Source organism: Neomonachus schauinslandi, chromosome 2 (assembly GCF_002201575.2).
Source record: "Neomonachus schauinslandi chromosome 2, ASM220157v2, whole genome shotgun sequence".
Lineage (NCBI taxonomy): Eukaryota > Metazoa > Chordata > Mammalia > Carnivora > Phocidae > Neomonachus > Neomonachus schauinslandi.
In genome coordinates this window covers 165,451,437-165,464,243 of record NC_058404.1, presented here as the reverse complement: position 1 = coordinate 165,464,243, position 12,807 = coordinate 165,451,437, and the positions used below count along the sequence as shown (strand labels likewise).

Sequence of the window (12,807 nt, the reverse complement as noted above, 5' to 3'; positions counted from 1 at the left end):
TTTTCTCCCGTACGTAGGTTGTCTTTTCACATTTTTGATAATGTTCCTTGAGGCACTACAGTTTTTAATTTTAATGAAATCCAATTTATTTATTTTTTCATTGTTACCCATGCTTTTGGTGTCAAATCTAAGAATCCATTGCTAGATCTAAGATGGTAAAGATTTATCATATGTTTTCTCCTAACAGCTTTACAGTTTTAGATTTTATATTAAAGTTTTGTATCCATTTGTGTTCACTGCTATATCTGGAGTGAGGTAGGAGTCCAACTTAATTCCTTTGAATGTGGTGATCATCAAGCTGCTGGTATCCTTGCTGAAAATCCCATAAAATGTTAACACATTTGATGAAAATCAATTCACCATGAATGTTTGATTTTGTTTCTATCCTGATTTTATTCTATTGATCTATATGCCTATCCTTATCACACTACCACACTGTTTTGATTAACGTAGTAAGTAATGTACTAAGTTTTGAAACTGGGAAGCGTGAAGTCACCAACTTTGTTTTTCTTTATCAATATTGTTTTGACTATTTGGAGCCTCTTATAATTCCATATGAATTTGAGGGTTGGATTTTTCCATTTCTGCCAAAAAAAGGCCACTGGACTTTTGACAGGTACCGAATTGAATCTATAGATCTCTTCAGGGATTATTCCCATTTTAATAGTACTGTTTTCTAATCCATGAACATGGGATGTCTTTCCCATTTAATTAGGTTTTTAATTAGGTATTTAACTAGGTATTCTTTAATTTCTCTTGGCAAAATTTGCTAGTTTTCAGTGGAAATGTTATATAGCATGTATTAAATGGCAGGCATTGTTATAAAAGTTTTACGTATTTATGCCTTCAGAATACTAAAATGGGTTGCTATAGCCTATAAGATAAAGGTACACTGTATTAGCATGCTTACAAGGCCGTTCTCATCTAGGCCTCAAACTATGATTCTGTCTAATGTATCTACACTGACAGTGAAACAGCTCACTGTCCTGAACACACTAAGTGCTTTCATCCTTTGATGTTATTGCACAATCGATTCTTTAGGCTAGGATTTTTACCCCATCTCATCTGTCTGAGAAACTCCCACTCATCCTTCAAACCTTAGCCCAATAACTTTAACTGAAGTTACTCATTTAAAATAAAGCATTTCAGAGGGGAGTTGGGTGGGTGTGGGGTGAAATAGGTGAAGGGGATTAAGAGGACACTTATCATGATGATCACTGAGTAATGTATAGAATTGTTAAATCACTATATTGTATACCTGAAACTAATAACACTGTATGTTGAATACACTGGAATTAAAATAAAAAAAAAAAAAAAGAAAGAGACTTAGCTCAAATGTTAACTAAGCTACTTAATCAGTTCTCTTGTTATCTTGTAACAACTTGTATGTACCTCTTGTATAACCCATTAATCTGTGTTGCCATTATCTTTTCTGCCTATTCTGTTGCCCTCCACTATACTTAACTTCTTGAATGTAAGGACTATATTTTACATGTATTTGAGCTCTAGGGCTTGGTGCAATATCCAACAGACTGGATTCTCAATAAAACTCACCTAAATGAATGAGGGTACCAAACACAAAAAGACAATCTGCTTTGCACAAAATGTGCTCAGCCTAGTCCATTCATCTGAAATGCAGTCATTCCCCTGCATGGTGTATTTTTTTTCTTTTAAGATTTTATTTATTTATGAGAGAGAGAGTGCATGAGAGAGAGCAGGGGGGGGAGGGGCTGAGGAAGAAGCTGAATCCCGCCCCCTGCATGGTTTGAATCAAGAGAATTAACTTTGTTATTAAACACACTAGTGCTAGTGAATGAGGGGTCTATTTCTCTTCTTCCCTTTCTCTCTCTAACCTAAAATACAAATATCATCTTTGTCCATCTAAAAACAAAACAAAGCAAAAAAAAACCATGGAAAGTCTAGAAATATGGTACTTTTTTTTTTTAAGATTTTATTTATTTATTTGAGAGAGAGAGAGAGCACAAGAGGGGGTAACGGGAGAGGGAGAAGCAGACTCCCTGCCGAGAAGGGAGCCTGATGCAGGACTCGATCCCGGGACTCCAGGATCATGACCTGAGCCGAAGGCAGTCGCTTAACCAACTGAGCCACCCAGGCGCCCTGAAATATGGTACTTTTATACTCCAACTCAAAACCTCTAAGAATATTCTCCTTATACTAACATGAAGACAAATGGTGGAAAGCAAAATGAAAAGAGGAGCAAAACAGAAAGAAGACTGAATGTATTTCCAGAAGATCTGAGTAGTGTTTATATCTCTTATTAATAATGTGGCACTGACTCTGTATTTTGCCTCTCTGAGCCTCAGCTTCTTCATCTATAAGGTGGAGCCAATATGCCCTGCCCCACACACCACAAATTACTGGTGTATCAAGAGAGAGAATGCTTTTGAAAGTATGCTACAAAACATAATGTGCTACACAAGAGAGTGTGTAGCTATTCACTCACCGAACACAGTTCTTGCAGGCACAGATTCTCTGTTAAGCCAGAATGACACTTGGGAGAGAATGACAGTCATGATGCAAGGCAGATATGTCTGAATCACAAAATACCCAATTTTTCTTTTCAAGTGGAAATGAGCTGTCATTACGGTATATTCACCTAGAAGAAAAATTTAAGAAGCTTAAGGAACTGTAATAGTCAATAGTTTGAACATTTTAGAAATGGAACAGATTTGAGAAGGAACAGTCCCTGATTAAAAAAAAAAAAATTATCACATATACAACATGAAATGCATAAGCCTTTAAATGCCTCTTTAACATAGCAAGAATATTTAAAAGAGAATTTTAATACTACCAAGAAACTTGCACTACATGTCCAAGGTACAACATTTGTTTTTCTCTCCAGGTCATGCCTACTGACCAAGGAGATACAGGATTCGCAATGCTCTCTGACCATGAATTATCTTACTTGCTCAGGTCTCTCATCCTTACTGGTACCAATTTTAGGTCTCTGCTTTGATTGTTCTAACTCTCTGGCTTTTTAAAGTGTCAGTCTTTGGCCACATCTCTAAGATTGGGTCAGGCTTTTGGCCCAAATTTTCCACCTTTGACCCTGTCACCAATTCTGAATCTCTCAATGTTGTATGTCGACTCTAATTTACTGCCGTCATTTCTATCCGATCCTAAGAGTTACTTTCCTTTCTGCTATCTGGGGTTACATCTGCCAGAGGTAAACTCGATAGTTCAACATGGCGGCTGTGGCCCTTAGAAAGGGCATCAGCTTTCCCACACAGGCCAGTAGTAATGATCCATAAATCAAGAGTTGAATAGTCACAAATTATCCAGAATAGGAGGAAAAGAATTAGAAAACTAGGAAAACTGTGACACTGTTTGAAGATAAAATTGGCTTGTCTGCAAAGTCACACATTTTTGAATTGACAGTATATTTTAGACCAGCGTTTCTCAAACTTTCTGCAAACCTCCTTAGAATCTTGTTAAAATGCAGATTTTGACTTAGTAAGGGGTCAGGTCTGACACTGTAAATATGTAAAAAGCTCCTACAATCTATGCTGCTAGTTCCTGGACCCCAAGAACAAAACTTTTTAAGCAAACTAACATATTTCAGTGACTTCAACCCATCAATTTTCTTAGAAACTAGTTTAAGAATCATTTTACTAACCTGTACTGGATTTAATTGTTTCCTTTCCAATTGATTGGCCCAGCAGATCATACTGATTTAACCTGGAACCATCGGGAGCAACTTGTACTGAATCAGATGCATTGTAAGTCCAAATATAAGTGACTTCTGAGGTTGTATATGCATCTGTAGGAAGTCAGAAAAAAAAAACTCAAGCACTTTAGTAAGAACCATCAATAAATTGCAACATCAAAGGTTATATATTGCATAGAATCACTATTTATTATAAAAATTGATATTTACAGATCATATTTTGTAGAGTAAAAAATATCTTTGAAATCTGCAATTTTCAATATGAAGAGTGTGAAGTGGACCAAGAGAGAAAATCATGACCATAAAGTATTTCCATTGCAACTACTTTGAGAAGTGAACAGAAAATTTCTCTTCGGAGTCTGCAAAAATCACTGGGCCCTGAGATGGTTAAAATGTCCTCCATAGTTCCAAGGTAGTAGATGAAGACATTGTAGTACACAGGTTATAAACGCCTAAAGCCCACTTAAATTGTTTATTTGGAAATAGCAATCATTCATGAAATAACATTTATAATTCAAAATGATATCACTCTTTGGACATAAAAGTAATTTATTATCATATGAGAATACTGATGAAATGCATTGTATCTATTTTAAGTGCTATTTTTGTAGTTCATTTTGTAAGTTTTTCTTCAAAAACTTCACCTAGTTAAGAATTAAATGACAGCAATCATGATACAATGCATTCCATTATAAGAATGAGAACTAATTATTGCAGAACATGTAAAATAAATCAGAATGCTATAGTTTCATCAAGACATAAATACTCCTTAAAACATGTTCGTTTTAAAATTAATGCACACAGACTTCACTGGACTATACTTTCACAGCATCCCAGTTATGGACTGACAGGAGACAAAACACATACAGACCAGGTATAACGTTCTGATTTATCTGGCCAAAGATGTAGAACTTAGCAGAAGTTAGGTAATTCTAGCCCTGGAGGGCAGGCAACATATCTTGTCTTAGCCATTCTCTGGCTCTGGCATTTCCTTTATGGCTGTCCCAGTGGGAAACAGCTGACCTCTCCATGTGGGAAGTCTCTCCACAGCTGAATTAACAGACAATTCCTGCTATATTACTGACCTTACTTTTGCTCACGGGAATGTTTAAAAGCATTAGTTACTCCTGGTTCTTGAGCAAAACTCAACATCACAGTTACATTCTCAATCGAAAGACAGAAAGGACTAGATGTCCCCAGCGATATCTCTGCCCCTAGATCTCCGGGACTCTGGAAAGTTCATTTACCCGCCAAGTTTTCTAGTTTGATAATGTTGTTCTGTGGTGGCCCTGCTACTTACCTTGATCCAAGGTCTACGGACCACAGACCAATTCACACTTAAGCATCAGTCACAATAAAGTGAATGTTTATGAGTTTGTGTCTTATTTGTTGTGTGGTCTTTTTTTTTTTTTAAAGATTTTTTTTATTTATTTATTTGACAGAGAGAGACACAGCGAGAGAGGGAACACAAGCAGGGGGAGTGGGAGAGGGAGAAGCAGGCTCCCCGCAGAGCAGGGAGCCCGATGTGGGACTCGATCGCAGGACCCCGGGATCATGACCTGAGCCGAAGGCAGTCGCTCAACCGACTGAACCACCCAGGCGCCCTGTTGTGTGGTCTTTTAATGATATACTACAGTGTTGTCTGGTTTCTGCATGTTACTACTAAATGTTCATATCAGTGAAATACTGTTTTCATTATACACATATTCATCTATATCCATAATTAAATTATATTCTGTGAAACAATTTTTGAAAATAGGACTCTAAAAATACGTAGATGTGTATCTTTATATATGTGTGTGTATATATATATATTTTTTAATAGCAGATATATTCCTATAGTTTGCATATGAATGAATTCTAGTTACTCTAAGGTCTAAATTTGTATTAATTTCAATTATTTAATCATTGATGATTCTGCTGCTATGATTAAATAAGGGAGATTAGTAATATGGATACCTAGCAATCCATTTGCACATTATCAAGTGGCTTGTGTTTTTTTTTTTCTATGAATACACATTAGTACTTGTGAATATTAACAAAATTATGAACTTTTCTTAAGTATAATGATTCCACTTTTTAAATTTGATGTTTATTTTTAAACATAAAGAAAAGAAAATGGAACCCTACAAATGCAGTGACATTTTTAAGAAACTAGTGAGACACTGAGGGGCAGGGACTCTATCTTGTCCATATCTACACTGCTTGCACCTGGCACAGAGCCTGTCACCCAGAAAAAGTTCTCAGTTTGTTTTTGCTAATCAATAAACTCATAATATTTTAATTATGTTATTTACTTTTATGGAAGTTGGAAATCTGCACAGGAGCCCAAGAATATGCTAAAGAAGGTGACTGATACTCCCCATGTCTTTTATGAAAAAGCAATTACAGCATTTCATTAGTTAGATGAGAATATGTTTTTTAGATTTTGAGTCTAGTAAGAGAAGACACAGCAGAAAGTCATGCAGCTTAGAAGCACTCCTGATCTACCAACACACATATAAACCAAGAGACCACTGCAGTGTTTTTCAGTAAAGTATAAAGGAGAGAAAGATAGTTTGTTTTACAAATTTCACTATAAATTCCATCTCTAAATTAAATTTTCATTGAATAATTTAATTTTGTTAAATAACCCATTTTTGAATCATAATCTGCATTAAACATCAAATGCATACTGACTGATTCTTAGTATTTGGTAACCAGAAAAAAATCTCCAAATCATTTTTAATTACTAATTTTCATCCCAAAAGATGATTTACAATTTCTTTTGGACTAATGTACAGAATACATCCAGACTCCCTTTTAGGAACTTTTAAATCATGTTAAACAGCAAGAAAATATATGAAGATGTGAGGCAACAGAAATAAAGCAAAACAAAAATGAATTCAAAATTATAAACTTATACAAAAGATGCTTCTTTAAGAACAATGATAAATTGGGCGCCTGGGTGGCTCAGTTGGTTGAGCAACTGCCTTCTGCTCAGGTCATGATCCTGGAGTCCCGGGATCGAGTCCCACATCGGGCTCCCTGCTCAGCAGGGAGTCTGCTTCTCCCTCTGACCCTCCTCCCTCTCATGCTCTCTGTCTCTCATTCTCTCTCTCGCAAATAAATAAAATCTTAAAAAAAAAAAAGAACAATGATAAATTTCCAGAAATTCTATCATTTTAGGCGGCTTTCAAGCAAGAGAGGAATAAAAGACTAGAAGAAAAAGCCATGGCTGCTTCTGCCAAAATCTGCTGGGCCAACATTTTAAGGCTTGGATTGGCTTGTTAATCTATTTTACCATGCTTAATGCCCATACTTTTTTGTTTTGTTTTTGTTTTTTTGATAGAGAGAATGAACGGGGGTGGGGGCAAGGGGAGAGAGAGAGAATCTCAAGCAGGCTCCATGCTCTGTGAGGAGCCCTGAGGCAGGGCTTGATCTCAAGACCCTGAGCTGAAATCAAGTCAGACACTTAACCGACTGCGCCACCCAGGTGGCCCTTAAAGTCCATACTTTTAAACACGTATCAGCCACTTACTACTGGCAAGGATAAATAAAAGAATATACAAATCAAATTGTTTATTCAGTGTGCCAGAAAATAAACATGAAGAAAATGAAATAAAAAGCAATTACTTAGAGAATGCCTAACAATAAACTTTGCATGTTGTCCATATCACTTCCAGATACAGAAAGTCACGCATGCGGTATTTCACTGTCCTGTAGATACACTACAAGGGATTTTTAAATTTTATTTAAAATATTTTCAGGCATATTTATTTCATATTCAGAATTAAGACATCACATCATTTATATTTGGCGCCTTAATGGCACTAACTTGTCCAGTGAAAAATCCCTTTCCTTTTTATACCATTACTGCATTTTGAATAAATCCTTTCGTCGGTTATCAAGGCTTTTCAATTTTCTCTTTAATGCCATTTATGTAATGCAAATGAGTTTTTCTCTGCTGCATCTGCTGTAGTTTTTTCCGCATCATGTTTACGTCATATAACATGACTGACTATGTTAAATAATTTTGGGAAAAATGCCAGTATTGAAGTGATGGCTCCCATGACAATAAAAGAAGGTTTTGTAGTTAAACAAAGAAGAGATTCTCAAAGAAAATAGAGGGCTGATACCTTTTGTAAGAATGAACAGAACCAACAAGATTGAACTTCTCATTCCACAAAACTATGGTCATCAAATAATTAGAGGAGTTTGCATTCATCTTAGCCATCATTCTTATTTTCTTTCACTTGATACCAGTCTGTGGGGTGAGGGCACCTATTCAATCATACACATTTTTAACCAGGTGAGGGAACGGCATTTCTTTTTTTTTTTTTAAAGATTTTATTTATTTATTTGAGAGAGAGAATGAGAGAGAGAGAGCACATGAGAGGGGGGAGAGTCAGAGGGAGAAGCAGACTCCCCGCGGAGCAGGGAGCCCGATGCGGGACTCGATCCTGGGACTCCAGGATCATGACCTGAGCCGAAGGCAGTCGCCCAACCAACTGAGCCACCCAGGCGCCCGGGAACGGCATTTCTGTTCACGTGAATGAAAAGTCAAAAGGTGCCCCGAATGGATAGAGATGGTGATACCAGAAAGAGCAAGGTTTCTGAAAAGGTCAGGTGATGGGACAAGCTAACACCAGAGAGAAGCTGCTGTAGCTGTGTCCGTGAATTTATTGTGAACTTGCCCTAAGTGTGGGCCTACGGAGATGATTTGACCTCCCCTCTTTTCAATTATTCCGGGAGAGTGAACGCTTCTGCTTGACATACAAGATATAACCTCAGTGACCTAGAGAATAGTCAAATGCACAGAGCCTTTTCTGAAATATTTTATGTAAGCAGAAGATGCCTGCACATAGCAGTCCAGTTACATCATCTCCTTAAAATTTATTTTAAGAAATTAAAAAAAAAAAGCCCTTCCATTAGTTGGAAAGTAGGAAAATAATTGCACAGAGCCAGCTTCTGTGCCTACCATTTGCAACAGGCTGATTACTACCTTAATAAACAATACCATCTATCCTTTACAGTTCATTCTTGGTTACAAAAAAAAAAAAATGTATTTTGCATTTTTAAGGTGCTAGCCTTGGAAAAGAAGGTGAATGACATGGTCTTGGCCTTCACAAGGAGCTCCTGGACTACCTTTCCCCATGTACAAAAACACATGATGTTCTTTATTAGCAGTAAAGTTAAGTGATAATTTAAACATCATGATTAAAATATAATGATATTTGAGAGTGCGATAGGGCTAGCCAATTAGTTCCTTGAGGGAAATCAGCAAGGCTTTTACTTCTATATCTTTTTTTGGGCAAATATTAAGCATTCCATGATATTAGAAGAAACTACACAGGTAAGCAATGCTGCTGACTATGCCTTGATTTTACAGACCCAAAATACGTAACTTCACCCCCATACTTACAGCTGCCAAATTTCAGAGGACATGAATGGGCATCCATAGGAAAATCCTCCAAGTGCATTGGGCATTCAGCTTGAACCGTAAGCCTAAAAGCAAAAATTTCACCCTTTGTTTAAGTAAATTGATAAGTCAGGATAAATCACTCCTTACTGTTCTCAACAGCATCAGGGATGAGGTAGGACCTTCATTATAGCATTGTATTAGTCTAATTCACATTTAAATGTTTTTGTTCTTTCATATTTAGGTGATCCTTCAAAAGACATTAGCATATACAAAATTGAGCTCAAATAACAATATTTATTTACAAATATACTTAACATTTGGAACTCTGGTTTGTTAAGAAGAAGTTTGGTTTTTTTTATTAAGAAGAAAAGAAGTTATATACGCATTTTTGAAGGGCTATTTTCACATTAACTTCACTATTAACATTCGAAATCCTAGAGGAAAAAAAAATCTCTATCATGAAAAGAATGCTATTTTCCTCCTTCATGTCATCAGCAACCATATAGCAAAACTGATATAAGAATTCAATACTAGCTCACAGGAACTCCCTCCAAAAATATGTCAACTGTGAATGAATATCACATACTGTATACAGGTACATGGATTTAAATATAGAAGTAGATATAGATAATATATAGATGTGCCTCTTAGAAATATCTTGTTGAAACTAGAATGTTGGCTAAATTATGGACACAAGTTATGTATTGTTAAATAAATATTTTTTTCTGTATCTATAAGATCACATTAAAGATAAATCATAGCAAAAAAAAGATTAATCATAGCAAACTTTTTATAAAGACAGTCATCAATTATTCCATGGATAGAAATGGTATTAAATTGAACTTATAGAAGACTCTTATGATGAGCAAAACAAATGTGGCCAACAATTTAATTATAACTTATATACTTCTAAGATAGTATGTAAGTAGAGCTCCATGCAATATTTTCCAAAACTGTGTGTTCTCTGCCAACATTTTGTTTAAAGCCAAAATTTCCATCATTGTCTTAATCCACAGGAATGTTCAAAGTGTAAAACCAACCGGGATACTGCATCTGTATTGTAAGATTCAGAGAGAGAGGCAAAGAATAGCTAGCACTTTTATTTTAGGCAATGGTCATTTAGTAATGAATCCTCAAGAGTTTTTTCTTTAAAGATCAAGATTGTATTTTTGCCCCTTCTTAAATAACTTACACAACTGAAACCCACCACCTAACATTTCATATGAAATAATAACACATCAGATGTCTAGAACACATGTCTAATCTATATTTAATGCTGGTAAAAGTTACCCATGCTTTAAAGCCTTTATTAAGCATTTAAATTTTAGATTACACATCACTTTATTAGATTTGTGATTGTTTTCTTTCTTATATAAGTAACTTATTTTTTTTAATTTTTTATTGTTATGTTAATCACCATACATTACACCATTAGTTTTTGATGTAGTGTTCCATGATTCATTGTTTGTGTAAAACACTCAGTGCTCCATTCAATACATGCCCTCTTTAATACCCATCACCAGGCTAACCCATCCTCTCACCCCCTCCCCTCTAGAACCCTCAGTTTGTTTTTCAGAGTCCATCGTCTCTCATGGTTTGTCTCCCCCTCCGATTTCCACCCCCTTCATATATATATATATATATATGTAACTTATTTTAAAAGCTTAATTCATGAGAAGAGTTAAAATGGAATAGTTGCTACACTATATAAATATACAGTCAGCAACTGTATATTTCTTTAATTTTTAAAAAAAATTTTATTTATTTATTTGAGAGAGAAAGAGAGAGAGCATGAGTGAGGGAGGGCAGAGGGAGAGGGAGAAGCAGATTCCCCACCAAGCTGGGAGCTTGACACTGGGTTCCATCCCAGGACCCTGAGATCATGACCTGAGCCAAAGTCAGATGTCTAACTGACTGAGCCAACCAGGTGCCCTTCTTTAGATAATTTTTTAAAGGTTGAATCATATGAAATTTATGCTACATGATACTATTTGACTTACAAAATGGCAATTATTATTGTTCAATCTAATACATATGCTTATGGTACTTGTAAACCTTATTAAATAAAAACTACCTCTTTAAAAAAAGTTTTTTTTCTTTAGATTAACTTTATAAGGAGGATCAAAATATTAAGTAAAACCTTGCTTAAATCACTTAAAATTTTGATGGCATATCTGATGAAATATTAAAAATAAAATTACATGATGGTATAAAGGACATTTTAAATCATGATATTCAAGCTGTACTTAATTAAAATAGTAGTGTGAAAAAGAAATAGCCAAAAACAATCAATTCTTAAAACTTAAGATGCTTAAGTTTTAACACTAAGATGAGAATCAATCTCATAAACACTATTTTTTTTTTTTTTGAGAGAGAGAGAGCATGTGCACAAATTTGCATGAGTTGGGGGAGAGGGACAGAGGGAGGGAGAGAGAGAGAGAGAGAGAGAAAAATCTCAAGCAGGCTCCACACCCAGCACAAAGCCCAACACGGGGCTAAATCTCAAGGCCCTGAGATCATGACCTGAGCAGAAATCAGGAGTCACATGCTTGACTGACTGAGTCACTCAGGCGCCCCTATTTTATCATATTTTAATATCCAGGGATTTACAAAGCATGCTATGGGTACCTCAATAATCTGTTATAAAAATGTTCAATATGTGCTAATACTTGACAGCTAGGTTGGCTGGTTGTTTAATACATGGATTTCTCAGTATTTAAATGCAACATACCAAACCTGAAAACATACCTCATTGTGTACAGCAGAGTCCCATCATCCTGGATTCGAAGAAGCTTATTTGGCATTGTCATATTGTGAGCTACTGATTTTTTCCCATTGTGAAAGAAGGTATCAGGAGTCCAGATTTTGCTAGCCATTAAATTGTTAAGTCGAAGAATGTTCATAGGACCTTTAAATTTTAACCGTTCATCTTTCCATTTTTGTCGAAAGAAAACATCAATTGTATATTCCTGAAATATAAAACAGAATTCTTTGGAAAATAATAAATGTTTCAAATACAAGGTCACTATAAAATTCCAACAAAAATAATAATAAAAATAGTTTAAAAAGAGAGATTACTGACAGAAGTAAGTTTTGAAAGATTATTTATCAATAAAGGTTGTCACTTACAATGAGATTAGCATATGTGTTTACACAGTTAGCTACATATTAGAAAAAAAAAGAATAAATCTACTTTATTCTGACTTCTTTCAATTGAACAAGGTCTTAAACTGCTTTTCTGCATCCTATAACTTACAAGGGGAGCATGCTTGGGAGCAGGGTCTTGGTTATTGTTCTAAGTAGTTTATCTCAAGAAAGAGTACGCAGGCAGCCTTCTCAGTAGCCAAAAAAAAGAAGGAAAAAAGAAACAGCTATTAAACATACTGTCAAATCTGTATGAGTCATCATCTGCTGTTGCCAAAGGAACTACAAAATATCATATTTCTTTTTCAATCCTAAAAAATGGTGAGATACCATATTGCTAGCAAGAATGTATTAGGGGATGATAATTTCAATAAAATTTATTTTATTAAATTAGTTGTAATAAAAATACTTAGACAAGTTAGTGTAATACTTAAAATACAAATATTTTGCAAGTAAATGCCCTCAGGTTAAAATGTACTTTTAAATATTCATACAGATGAGCTAGTGGTCCATTCCTATATTACCATTGTCCAACACTTTAAGGTAGCTTAATCAATCAATATCTCTTTCT

General features: G+C 35.3%; 1 protein-coding gene across 3 annotated transcripts in view; it reads right to left on the bottom strand.

The window, feature by feature from the left end:
* The window catches only part of GABRA2 (gamma-aminobutyric acid type A receptor subunit alpha2), a 118,099-nt gene that overhangs the window by 38,661 nt on the left and 66,631 nt on the right, over nt 1-12,807 (bottom strand). For all 3 annotated transcript variants that reach the window (XM_044912724.1, XM_044912723.1, XM_044912725.1), the window contains exons 4-7: nt 11,841-12,061; nt 9,093-9,175; nt 3,638-3,781; nt 2,465-2,617 (exon numbers count right to left, since the gene is read on the bottom strand). In XM_044912724.1, the coding sequence (XP_044768659.1) occupies nt 2,465-2,617; nt 3,638-3,781; nt 9,093-9,175; nt 11,841-12,061 (601 nt within the window). The remainder of the gene's footprint in view (nt 1-2,464; nt 2,618-3,637; nt 3,782-9,092; nt 9,176-11,840; nt 12,062-12,807) is intronic.